The sequence below is a fragment of the Castanea sativa genome, chromosome 8 (genome assembly GCF_040712315.1).
Source record: "Castanea sativa cultivar Marrone di Chiusa Pesio chromosome 8, ASM4071231v1".
Classification (NCBI taxonomy): domain Eukaryota; kingdom Viridiplantae; phylum Streptophyta; class Magnoliopsida; order Fagales; family Fagaceae; genus Castanea; species Castanea sativa.
The window spans coordinates 41,285,204-41,298,796 of NC_134020.1; the positions used below are offsets into that span (position 1 = coordinate 41,285,204).

The 13,593-nt window shown below is 35.8% G+C and overlaps 1 protein-coding gene and 1 long non-coding RNA gene across 2 annotated transcripts; both read right to left on the minus strand.

The window, feature by feature from the left end:
• Window positions 1-6,299: 6,299 nt before the first annotated feature.
• Window positions 6,300-8,444, minus strand: LOC142608022 (uncharacterized). Its single transcript, XR_012839409.1, has 3 exons — window positions 8,016-8,444; window positions 7,034-7,098; window positions 6,300-6,716 (listed from the first exon to the last, which is right to left on the minus strand). It is a non-coding gene; the product is annotated as an uncharacterized LOC142608022 (long non-coding RNA).
• A 1,288-nt stretch (window positions 8,445-9,732) lies between these two features.
• Window positions 9,733-12,748, minus strand: LOC142606336 (protein NUCLEAR FUSION DEFECTIVE 4-like). The gene is made up of 2 exons (XM_075777703.1): window positions 11,116-12,748; window positions 9,733-9,881 (listed from the first exon to the last, which is right to left on the minus strand). The coding sequence occupies exons 1-2, from the start codon at window positions 12,746-12,748 to the stop codon at window positions 9,733-9,735; spliced, it is 1,782 nt and encodes a 593-aa protein (XP_075633818.1).
• Between the last annotated feature and the right edge of the window lie 845 nt (window positions 12,749-13,593).

Here is a 13,593-nt window from a genome sequence, read left to right on the forward strand (position 1 = left end):
AGGCCCAAAGAGCCTTATACAATGAAATTTGTAGAATATGAGTTTGAAACCTATGTTTGGGATGTTGGAAGTTGATGAACAGGCTAGAATGCCGCAATCTTTATAAGTGATAGATGAATATGACAAGAAAACCCTCCTCGGACGTAAGCCAAAAACAATTTGTATAGTCTTTCTTTCTCTTTAGCAAAAGATTACAATTTTTTTGTTTCCAAAGAAGAAGCCCCTCTCTTTCTTTCCTCTCTCGTCTTCTTATATCTTTCTTCTCCTTCCCTATTTCATCCACGTGTAACACAAGTCTTTTTCCAAATACTTGTTCCATCCACCACCTTCTTAAAGTCTTCAAATAATAGCTGGAAGGCTGAATTCTACTATTCAGAGGTCCTTTCTCCATTAATGCGGCCAGGGAGGTAGATGTAGGGCCTTCAATGCAGTAGTGGCAGCTTTTTCATCAGATATTTCTCACGCGTTCCTGCTTCCAAAGGGTGCTTGGATCACATCTTTTTCCCACAGATCTTTCAGAATTCTGCCTCTTTACTGTTTAGCAAGTCCTAGGACCTTTGCTGAGCTTGTCCGAGGAGATATTCCTCCTTAGACACCTCCTCGGACCATTTATAGTATGGGCTGACTTGTGGGCCTAGAGACCCTAATTAAACAGATTTGTATCAACTAATCAGGCCCAAAGTCCAAACGTATATTCAAGCACTTTTACCCCCCACAAGCTCTTCAACTAGAATTCCAAATTGGTTGAAACAAACACTAAGGGTCTACTAGTTAGGGTCGGTTTGGTTGAAAGGATGAAAAAGTGGGAAGAGAGAAAATGGAGAGGGGATGGAAAAATGGAATGATAGAAGAGATTTTATTTTCTCTTATTTTTGTTTGGTCGGGAGGGTGAAAAAGTGAAGGGGTGAAAAACTTTTTTTGTTTGGTTGAAAAGAAAAATGGGAGGATAAAAAATAGAGTTTGTATAAATTTACCCTCATGTCCCTATTAGTAAAACAAATGTAACACACTATATTTTTATTTAAATTATTGTGTATGAATGAACACTTTATTTTTTCTCTAAAAAAAAAAAAAAAAAAGCAAAGAAATTAAAGAAACCAAAACTATTACCAAATATAAAATAAATAAATAAAATAAAAAACCAAAAGGTCCAAAACTGATAACAAAATAAAATTAGTAAAATAAAAAAAACCAAAAGTGAAAAACTGAAGATAAGATGAAACTGGAGAGCACAAAATAAAAAATAATAGCGGTAATAAAAAGAAGGAAGTAACAGATGAGAGTGAGAAAAAGGTCAAAAAGTAGGAAGAGTGAAAAAAGTCAAATAATGTGGTGTTGGCTAGGGGCAATTTTGTCCAAAAATGAGTGATCATCATGTTTTCTTTTGTGTTTTCTCCATAATTTGGGGTGCTAGAGTTTTGGTAGGCTCGGAGGAAAAATAGCCCTGCCTCACCAATTTTTTCTCCCCTTCCCTCTCTCCCTCCCAACCAAGTGCCACTCCCCCATCCATTTTTTCTCCTTTTTTCCATTCTCTTTTTTCCATCCTCCCCAAAAGCATCCTAACCAAATATACCCTTAAAGAGAAAAGTGGGGAGAAGAGAAAGAAGAAGAGAAAATAGGAGAGAAAAATGCGTTTGGTTGGGGATGGGATGTGAGAAAGAAAATGGTGGGGTCCATGAGTTTCCTTTCAGGAAGACTATTTGGTATGAAATTAAATTGGGGAGAAAATAAGGAAGGAAGTGGGTTGTCGTGGTTGGTTGTATCGTGGGTTGAAGCCATTGGTTGTGAGTTTGTGGTGGCTTGGGTGGTGAGGGTGAGTGGGTTGATTTGTTTGTGTCATGGGTTGAGATTGGTGGTTGTTTGTGCCGTGGGTTGAGGTTGGTTGTGCTAGTCGTTTGAGGCTGTTGGTTGTGGGTTTGTCGTGGTTGGGTTGCTAGGTAACAATGGCGGGTTCGGTGGTTGGTGTGTCATGGGTTGAGGTAGAGAGAGGATGAGAAAGAGGAGCAAGGGTTGTGTCGTGGGTGGTGTTGTAGGTGGAGGCCGGTTGTTGGTTGTGCCGTGGTTGGCGCTATGGGTTGTCTCGATAGTGGAGGCTGTTGGTTGTATGGGTTTGTAGTGGCTTGGGTGGTGGGAATAAAAAAGAATAAATAAATGATAAATAAATAATATTTTAATGAAGTGGTAAAAAAAATAGAAGTTTTGATGTTAGGTATATTGTAAAGTGATGTGTTAAATATTATAAAGTTGGTTTTTTTAGGTGCTAAATGCTAAAATTTTTAAAACTCTTGATGTGAATACTCTAAACCTAGCATTCACGTAGGCTATTTTATAAAATTAAATATTTTATTTTATCTATTATAAATGGAAATACTATAAACATTACTTGTTATATACCAATGCAAGTTTGAATTAACTTTTTAGCTTATTTAATTAGAGCATTCGCATTGGAGTTGCTAAAATATTTAGCTTTTAGTACTTCAAAAAGTTACTTTATTTACTTTAACACTTCACATACATCCTACATCTAATCTCTTGTTCTTGTTTTAGTACATCACTCATTAAAATAAATAATACATCCACCCACAAAAATCCATAGCAACTAGCCACTACCACAACTAGCCACCACAACCATGGCAACTAGTCACCACTCATTGCCCCAAGCACCTACAACTAGCCATCACAAACACCCATAGCCACTATAAATCCTGATTAAAATACCACAAACACCCATAGCCACTATAAGTCTATAACTTGTGATTAAAATAAGATAAAACCACCACAAGCCCACCTCAACAACCACCACAAAACCCAACAACTCATAATTGGGCCTAATTATTTTATATTAATTAGTGTGTAACTCCGTGCATATACACTAATACAATTAAAAATAATTACAATTATATAGTTCAAATTGTACTTTTTTAGAAGATATTCAAATTATACATAATATTAGCTTACACTTTTTTTTTAAACCATACATTTCTAAAATAGATAATGGTTTCTCATATATATATATATATATGGGTTTAAGTTACATATGGTGTAACTCTAAAGAGTTACACATTTTCTAAACCATTGGATTTAAGTAGATCCAACGGTCAAAAATGACTTCATTAATGCTGGTATTCTGATAAAGATATCATTTATTATTCTTATTTTTCAGTCTTCGGCATGATATTTTAGCTACTGTAGCTGTGGGTCTCACTATGTTTAAAACCAAACTCACATACGCAGACCGCAATCCAAACATACACTAAACATAAGGCTAAAGTAAATAACTTAAAAATTGAAACTAACCTCCACAGCCACATATTGAAGGCAGCAAATGCATTATTGCACAAACTGGCAAAAATTAGATTGTGGTTGACAGCTTTGAGTGTGAGAGCCATACCAGCAGTGTGAACCTCATGGCATTGATGATTTCTTGCCCAGTGAGACTTTCAGTCTTATTGATTTTCACTTGGATAAGTCTTATTGCAATGAAAGCATTGACGCAATTTCAATTATTTGACAAAACTATTTGTCATTTTCTTACATATTAACTTAAAAGCTGTGCCTCTGACAGAAAATATAACCAAGTTTTTATTTTTGGTAGAAAGATAATGCATTAAAAAGTAAAGAGTTTTGGGACAAAATTTATCACATAACACATCATTTAGATTTGAAAGATAACCTAACAAGTGCTACAATACAAAATCAAAGGTTTGATTGACTCCCAATCCTGCCAACCATAAGCACATTTGTTAATTTGGCAGTAATAATGCGTAACAAGCACCTAGTAAAGCTGGGAAATCAACAACCTGTGATTAAGTTATTTACTTCAGCCTTATGTTTAATTAGTTCGAATTTTTGATTCATCAGATTCTATGTGGCTGTGGAGGTGGAACCTTATGAAAATGGCGGTGGAAGAGCAATGAAAGAGAGAGAAACGTGTAGTAGATGAGAAAGAGAGAGCAGAGAGAAAAATATACCTATTTTTGGAATTAGAGATAGGTATGAAACGTTGTAAATAAGGATAATAAATGAGATCTTTATCAGCATTAATGAGTGCATTTTTTTGACCATTGGATCTACTTAAATCCAATAGTTTAGAAAATGTGTAACTCTTGAGAGATACACTAGGTGTAACTTGAACCCACACGTTTTTCTCTCCTCCATTGCTCTTCCACTTCCATTTTCATAAGGTTTCACCTCCACAGCTACATAGAATCTGATGAATCAAAAACTCGAACCAATTAAACATAAGGCTGAAGTAAATAACTTAATCACAGGTTGGTGGTTTCCCAGTTTTACTAGTGCTTGTTAGGCATTATTACTGTGAAATTAACAAATGTGCTTATGGTTGGCGAGATTGGGAGTCAATCAAACCTTTGTTTTGTATTATAGCACTTGTTAGGTTGTCTTTCAAATTTGTATGATGTGCTATGTAATAAACTTTGTCCCAAAACTCTTTAGTTTTTAATGCATTTCCTTTCTACCCAAAAAAAAACTTGGTCATATTCTTTGTCATAGGCACAACTTTTAAGTTAATAGGTAAGAAAATGACAAATAGTTTTGTCAAATAATTGAAATTGCGTTAGTACTTTCATTGCAGTAAGACTTATCCATGTGAAAATCAATAAGACTAAAAGTCTCACTGTGCAAGAAATCATCAATGCCATTAGGTTCACACAGCTGGTATGGCTCTCACACTCAGAGATGTCAATCACAATATAATTTTTGCCAGTTTGTGCCATAATGCATTTGCTGCCTTCAATATGTGGCTGTGGAGGTTAATTTCAATTTTTAAGTTATTTACTTCAGCCTTATGTTTAGTGTACGTTTGGATTGCGGTTTGCGTTTGTGAGTTTGGTTTTAAACACTGTGAGACCCACGGCTACAGTAGCTAAAATATCACTCCCAAGACTGAAAAATGCGTCTATCAGTGAGTTTCGTGCACTGTTCATAGGACTCACAAACCTCTTTTTAAGCAAAATTTTCATTAAAAATGGGTCTTATGGCACTATTCATACATTTAAAAATTATTTTACTATAATTTTTTTCAGTTTTTAGCAATAAGTAGTATCTAAATAGACCCTTAATTAGTTCGAGTTTTTGATTCATCAGATTCTATAAGGCCGTTAGGGGTGGCAAATGGGTTGGTTTAGGGTAGGCCTAATTGAGTTGGATAATAAAACTCATTTACCCATTAAAATCCATTTAACTAATTGCTTCTAACCTAAATCCAACATAACCCAATTATTATGAGTAAACCCCAAGCCACCCAATTATCAAAATGCCACTAAAGTGAAAATGACCAAAGTACTCTAAAATTTTCAAAAATGACCAAAATACCCCCCATAACCCAAAAATTACCAAAATACCTTCAAAACCTAAAAATTACCAAAATACCACTGAAATCCAAAAAATGACCAAAATACCTCGAAACCTAAAAATGACCAAAATACCTTTGAAACTGAAAAAATGACCAAAATACCCCGAAACCCTAAAAAAGACCAAAATATCCTCGAAACTCAAAAATTACCAAAATACTCCCGAAACTCAAAAAATGACCAAAATACTCCCGAAATCTAAAAATGACCAAAATACCCCTGAAACCAAAAAAATGACCAAAATATCTCCGAAACCCAAAAATGACCAATATATCCCCGAAATCCAAAAATGACCAAAATACCCCCGAAATCCAAAAAATGACCAAACTACCTAGAATTTATTGTGAAACTTTTGTGAACCTAACATTACTTTGAAAATAATTAGATTTTATTTGCATGTGTGTGGGAGATATGTAGTATTTCATAGTTTTCATGAGCAACGAAGTCCATAAATCATATATAAAAAACATGCACAGGTGTTCATAAATTGTACGTGCTATCAATGTGCATCTAGTTTATTTCAAATGCGACTGTATTTGAATAAAATCAAACATAGGCTTCAAATTTGTGTACATGTAACTTCTTGTGTGTTAGGACCCAAAAAAAATGACAATAAGAAAAGCCCAACCCAAAGGACCCACAGTCCCACCAAATACTCTTACAAAAGAGTTTGAAAGATTGCAAAGGGTGAGTAAAAGAAAGCCCGGCAAATGAAGGGAACGAAAGAAAAGAAAAGAAAAATTAAGGGGAGCTTTTGAGTCTGCTACCCGTATCACTTTCCAGTCTATCAATGACTATTAGCGATTTTGTAAAACCACACAACTCCACAATTCTTGTCTCCTTTGTGTGCCACACCTATTTTTAAATTTTACATATTTCTTTGAATTCCATCAACATCCACTAGTACCCATCTTCAAAACAACATACAGAACCTAGAACCAAAATGCCCATTAAATCTACCATTATCATACAACAATTTCAACAACACGACGGAAAAAAGAAAAACCATAAAATTGGATCCCCCTAGACCCATATCAAATCATTCAAAACAACCCCAAAATAGGCCATTTTTCAAGACATACATCATTGCAATAATTTTCACGACAAGATATTTGACCATCTTAGTCATATTACAAAGAAGTAGCATACTCAATAAACAAAGCTCCCACTATGCAAAATACTAACTTTATGAAAAATAAATAACTTAAACATCACATCAAATTCATAAGGACAGTCAGCAGAATAGTCTCCAAGAACGGAAATACTTTCAGTGAAGCAGTCTCCCATTAGCTCATAAGGTTTTGCTGGAAATACATAGAGGTGAACAATGGAAGCAATGGCCATCTGCATTCAAAATTCACAAAATCACACATAATGGACAACACAATACATTTCAATAATTAGCTTCTAATAGATGGAAAGTAGAATGTTGCATAAGAGACAACACAATAAGCCAAAATATTCACATATATCCTCCACGTAGTAAAACAATTAGTCAATACATTTGGACCTATCTTTAAGAAATCTCATCCATGGCAACTCTCACTACAAAAGTTATATCATCCTAGCAAGACCAAGTAAATATAACATTCTCTATAAATTGGATATATTCACAACATTCAAATATATACAAAGTCTTTAAAGTTTACAAAAATGAGTACCTTGAAGTCAGTCAAATTTGGGACTACATAATTAGGCAGCTTTTCATTCACCACAACATATCCACCTGCATCAATATTCCAAATGAATTACAAACGAAGCAAACGAAGTACTTAATGTAGCATAAGCGTTCTTTCTACTTTGCAGTATTTCAGCACACAGAGATCTTCAAAGGCCATAGAAACAAATGAATTTTTGCAGCATAATACTTATGTTGGGATAAAAGGCTAAATGTTCAACAAACAAAGAAACGTCCAATGAACCGCCCACAATCAAATTACAGTATATGCAGGGCTGAATGGCCGCACCTTTGTTGGCTTGCAACCAACATAATTAATTTTTTTTAATATTCCTTTCAATGTTCAAAATATAATCTTGGGAATACAAGAAGAGTTTTCAAAACTCTTTCTTTATTAGTAAATTACACACATACCCAGTTATAGTTTTGATCCAAGAACCTCACCCTTCTACTTTTTAGTATATAGTATTATCTAAAATTTGATCATACATTCAACCATGGAATGCTCAAAATTTCAAACAGGCAGCAACAAAAGTCCTGTACCTTAGGTCCCAATTAATTTCAACCATGTGGCTGAATTAATCAATGCATCACATCTTCTTAAAAGCCCAATCAAAGCAACTTATTCACAAAAATATACCTCATGAGAAACTAAAACAATAATACCAACAAGAAGAAAGATTAATCTAATAAACCTTGCAATTGAATCTCAAACAAACAAACTCATACCTTGTAATGCATTTACATATCTATAAAAATTGGAAATGTGAAAGAAATTTGACATCTACTAACTACTTTCACAGATTTAAATTACCAAAAAAAGTTCAGGCAATCGAAATCAGAAAAGATAAAATTGAACAAAATTAGAAGATGTAAACTGTTTGGTAACGGAGAAAACGAAAGAAAGAAAAATAAGACTTTTGAGTAACTAAAGAGAGGAACCAGATCCGAGATTCGAAGCTTACCGATGAGTGCTGGAGTGACCGGAAAGAGATAACGTGAATATTCCGGCGAACAACTCCGAAATTTGCTGAAGCTTTGAAGAGTTTTGATGTGTCCGAAGCTTTGAAGCTGTTGGGTTTCCGACTAAAACGTGATTGGAAGCCAAGAAAATGAGGGAAAATGAAAACCCTCGTGATTAGTGACAACATCCTCTCTTTTCACCCCTATAGTTTCTTCTGCACTCTCTTCTTACACTTTTATTTTGGTTGATAAATCACTCTCTTCTTACACTAACTCAGCTCAAGGATTTCGATGGAATGGTACTAAGCTCTCTTTCTCCAAATCCACCAAAGTAGTGTAACATTGGAACATGCACTTTGCCACTAATAATTAAATTCTAATCAAGTGAATAATGTGTAAAGTATATCTTTAATTAGTTCTTCACTCTTTTGGGACGAAATAGCAAAATAACCCTCAGTTTCTAACTATATAGTTAGCAGGCCCGGTTTGCAAACTATATCATAAACTAGCATCTCGAGTCTAAGAGACTCGATTTTGGTCTATAAATCGAGTTTTTGAAGGTCGATTTTTATGGTTTAATTTTATCTGATGTGGCATATTTTCCATGTGGCATCTAGTTGGAAATCGAGTCTTAGAGACTCGATTTACATCTTATCCTTCTCTTTCTGAGCTCTCCCTTTGCTTCTTTCTTCCTCACTTCCTCTCCATGGCTCATTTCTTCCTCCTCCACGCTGCCACAGACTCGCCGCCGCGCCCAGATAGTGCGACCCAGGTCCAGGCGACCCAGGTCCGGGCGACCCAGGCCGCTCGCCCTGGTCGCGCGGCCTGGGTCGCGCGGACCTGGGTCGCGCAGCGCAGTCCGCGCAACCCGGGCGCGCGGCCGGGTCGCGCGACCCGGGCCGCGCGCCCAGTTGCGCGGACTGCGCCTGCGCGACCCGGGCCGCGCTACCCGGGCGCGCGGACCTAGGCGATCGGCCTGGGTCGCCCGTCCGCGCGCTCAGGTAGCGCGGCCTGGGTCGCCGGACCTGGGGACGTTGGTTTTTTTTTTTTTTTTTTTATGGGTTATGCTCAGTTGTGATCGGTGGTGGATGGATTTTGATTTGAGATCTGAAAATGTTTTGGCTGGTAAATCGAGTGTTAGAGACTCGATTTTCAGGTAGACTCCACGTAAGAAAAATTGCCACATCAGATATTGAAAATCGACCCTTAAAAACTCGATTTTTAGGTCCAAAATCGAGTCTCTTAGACTCGAGATGCTAGTTTATGATATAGTTTGTAAACCGGGCCTGCTAACTATATAGTTAGAAACTGAGGGTTATTTTGCTATTTCGTCCCTCTTTTGTTTACTCTTTTTTTCTCTTTCCCTATCTGTTTGTAGTTGTGGGCATGAAAGATTCAACCGCTAGTCAATACCACTCTTTCTGAATGGAAATCAATGCTGCTAATCAACAAAACTAATTTTCTTGTTTTCCTTTCACAATTCATAAGATCTTCTTCCTCTTCTTTTTTATTTTTATTTTATCTCATCTTGTCTTGGGAACGTTATCAATTGCAGCAGCTAATATAAAAACATAATAAGCATAAATAATTCTATAGGTGTAACTGTGTAAGTCCAAGTATATCACACCATTTTAGTTTTTTTTTTTTTCAAAATATTTCTTCCCACTATATATCGTATTTTAAACCATTGTTTTTATTTGCTAGATATTGAATGTTATGTTAAACCTTCCCCCAAATGACCAAATATTTGTCAGATTCTAAAGAAAGAAAGAAAATGTTTTTCACAACCAAGTTCACTCTCAATTTGATTGATTTGGCAACAAATTTCAGCCAATATCTCTTTATCATTTCATTTTCATTTTCATTAACTATCAACCCAACATGATTGTCTATTTTTGCGTCTGTGAAGATCAGTTCAAGTGATCCGTGTAAGTTCATGATGGGAGTGCATACATGTTATATAGAAGCCTGTAGTTGGCTCTAGTTATTGCCAAGTTTGGAGATGACTTAAGTCTCTGTTAATTTGGTCCATTAGCGGGCACTGTGTAATTGTGGTATTACATGTCCTAAATTCAACGAACAAGAGGAAAACAGTTGTTTTGGAGGTTAAACTAGGGGCAGTTCATTAAGTTCCTCGATTAAATCGACACACATTCAATATGGTCGCATCTTTGAATTTAATTGTGGAACTTGCTTTACTGCACTTAAGATAGTATACCTAAGTTTTACTCCTTACATGTTATATTTTAAAAATAAATGAAATAATTAAATTTATTTATTATACTGTTGACATGCCATTTATATATTAATTGTCATGTTATCTTTATGCTTGAACAATCATTGACCTGGAAAAGCAAGAATGGGGCCAAATGTGCAATCATCACTTTAGGAATTGAAGAGAATGCAAACATCTCTATTATTGCAACCACATGTGATTCGTGTTATATATTCCTAAATTTAGATTTCAGAGATCAAACATTGTTATTAATTATAACTATTTTTTCTTATGCTATTTATTATAAGGGTCCGGTTAATATTAAGCCATCCATTTTTAGAAATATTTTATGAGAAATTGAAAAAGCTGTAAAAGTTTTTCAATTCTCAATAAAACTTTTTCCTAAAATAGTATACTATTATATGTCCTTAGGGTACATGTTAGTAAAATCCTTATTATAATTATTTGCGTTTAATCTCCATATCAGTTTCATATATAATTACTAATGAGCTTTATTTTGGAAAATACCCTATATAAAATGTCTTCTAAGTTTTGAGTCATTTCATAATACAGCATGAAATTGAAATTTGAAGTGTTTGATATGCTATTTTTTTGGAAGTACATTTTTCATTTTTTGCGTTCACAACAGAGCTAAAAACAAGAACAAAAAAAAAAAAAAACAAAGATCAAACAAATCATTCTAGAAATGAATTAATTAAATAGAGATGACTTGAAATGAAGAGGATCTTCAAAGGTTTTGCAAGAACGTTGTAGGTTCTGGTACCTGCCACATTTTTCACCACCGCAATCCCACAAAACTTTTCACTTAGCAGCAGCTGTTGTGTCTTTCTTCTTTTCCTCTTCTTCAACCTTGATGTACGAGTCACCTCTATACCTCTTGTAAAGGTCACCTTTGTAGAACTCCTTAGTTCTCACCACCAAAATCACCGAAATGAAGGCTGCAATTAATGTTGCAAGAGCCATAACTTTAAAAGATAGGTTAAAACACTGAACCCCTTTGCAAACCTTATTTTTTTGGCTCCCCAATCCAGGCATCTTCTTTGCCTCCCTGTCATATAACCTTCCAGTGAGCTCTTTATTGAATAGATACGACCCAATTGGACTTGCCATTTGTCCACAATTGAACAGCGTGGAGTAGTGCTTGAGCCCAAAGATCTCAGAAATGATAGCAAAAACCAATGGTAATTGTGCACCAAATGTGAAACCGATGATCAAAGATGCCACATAGATTGAACCAGAGAAGGGAAAAGCGATCATAACGAGTCCAATGCTTAAGAGGAAAAGCACAGCTGACAAAAGAACTGGACGAGGAACCTTATATTTCATGAGTAAGATTTCTGATATAAACCCAGAGAAGACTCTTCCTGAGTAATTCCAAATGCTAACCATTGATACAAAGGTCTTCACGGTTTTCTGCTCATATAAAAGGGCCTCTCCAATTTGTCCTAGATTATCAATGGCTGTTAAGCATGATCCAAGTCCAACAAGTGTGGCAATAAATATAATCAACATGTCAATGCTGAATATTGCTTGTAAGATGCTATAGTCTTCCCCTCTTGGTGGCTTGTTAAATACATCAGCAAAGAAAGACTTTTTAGGCTCTTCTCCTTTCTTAGAAGGGTTTTGTTGGAGCTCATCCGGTTGTAATTTCTCGATAATTATGTCATTTGGGTGCTCTCTTATTTGCCTCCATAGTAACACCTCTTGCCTTATGGCCACCACGCCAGGAAGGAACACAAAAACGCAAGCAACTATGGCACTTGCCATATAGGCCGTCGCCGAAAAGTTTACACGTTGTTGGGTCAGAGTCATTGCCATCAAGAACACAGCTAGTGCTGCTGAGAGATAGAGGAAATGATAAAAAATATTCACCTCATTTGATTGCTTCACCGTGACCTCTTTTTCACGAATGGTATACAAAAACAGTAACGATATAATTGCAGGCAGCCAGCCTATGAATAGGATCAATGAGGTAGAATCATCACCATATATGGCTAAGTACAGTTGTGTAAGTAACGAGCCACTAAGCCCCACGTACCCTTTCAACAGACCCAACATAATAGATCGACTCTCAGGAAAATTCTTGACACAGGTGACTAGAGAACCTGTGTTTGCAAAATTCTGAGAATTGGCTGCAATGAAAATGTAGAGACACATTTGCCAAAACTGTGGCTTTGCAATCCTGCCTGTCACAGCCAACCATATCATAAAGTAGCCTACAAAGTTGGTCAATGAGCCAAGGAGGAGTATAAACCAGGTTGGGGTAATCTCAGCAATAAGCCCTGACACAATCCCTACACTAGCACCAATATCCTTACAAGAACTCATTGTGTTCAGCATGGTTTGGTTGTATCCAAGGTTCTTCTTGATGTCACTGGAATAGACTGCAAAAAGGTAAGTTGCACCTGCACCAGCCATGATCAGAAACGAGGCAAAAACCGAGGTCCACCGACCGGTCACCAAATGACGAGCCAAACCACAGCTCTGCAACTCAGCCATTATGCCTCTAATGCTCTGATAATGGCCAAGAGAGAGGAGTTTAATTTGTTTATGGGATTTAGAATTTAAATTAATAATTGGGTTCTGGGTACGTATTCGAAGAAATGAGCTATATATAAATAAACCAAATGGAGGACTAGTTAGTTTATGCAATTAGCTAATTGATGGTTTTCCAATTTATCAAGTAGTTACTAGAAAGTTGTTTTCATGGGATGATAAGGGAGAGGATGGTGTTGTCGAGTTTGTAGTTTTCTTAACAATAATCAGTTTGGTCCTTAGGTAATTGGCCTATCATCATTCTATGGATATCCTCAACAAGAAACAAAACACTACTCGTGGTTCAGTGCTGATGTTTGTTGCAACAATGTAAGAGTGTTACATAACAGCTAGGCTATAAGATAGGAATATAAAAATAATTAAATAACAGTTGATTTTGATACCATTAATATAAGTGTGTTAGATTGAAAGGTATGGTTAAAAGCACTAAACATAACAGTTCTAACCTCAATTTACTTAGTTAATTTAACGAAAAAAATCAAATCCCTAGTAATAGTTATAAGGTGGTTCAACAGAAAGATGAACTTAACAACCCAGATCAAGATGACCATTCATAGCGAGGGTAAAAGTGCTACTTGGTGAACGTCAGAACATAATTTAGCAACATATTATTAAGAGACTGACTACTTTGAGATTTTTAGCCCAAAAAACAAAAACTACTGAAAGATAGGACGACTACAATTTTTAAGAGATTAAGGGCTTGTTTGGTAACGTTGTTTGTATTTTTTAGAAATACGTATAAGTGAAAAAATGTGTAAAAATACGTGTAATGTTGTTTAAAAACTGAA

Coding starts and splice junctions, on each gene's coding strand:
- LOC142606336 (XM_075777703.1), bottom strand. CDS start 12,748: ATGGCTGAGTTGCAGAGCTGTGGTTTGGCTCGTCATTTGGTGACCGGT. Junction 9,882..11,115: donor CCTTTACAAGAGGTATAGAG/GTGACTCGTACA, acceptor TTGGGTTGATAG/TTAATGAAAATGAAAATGAA.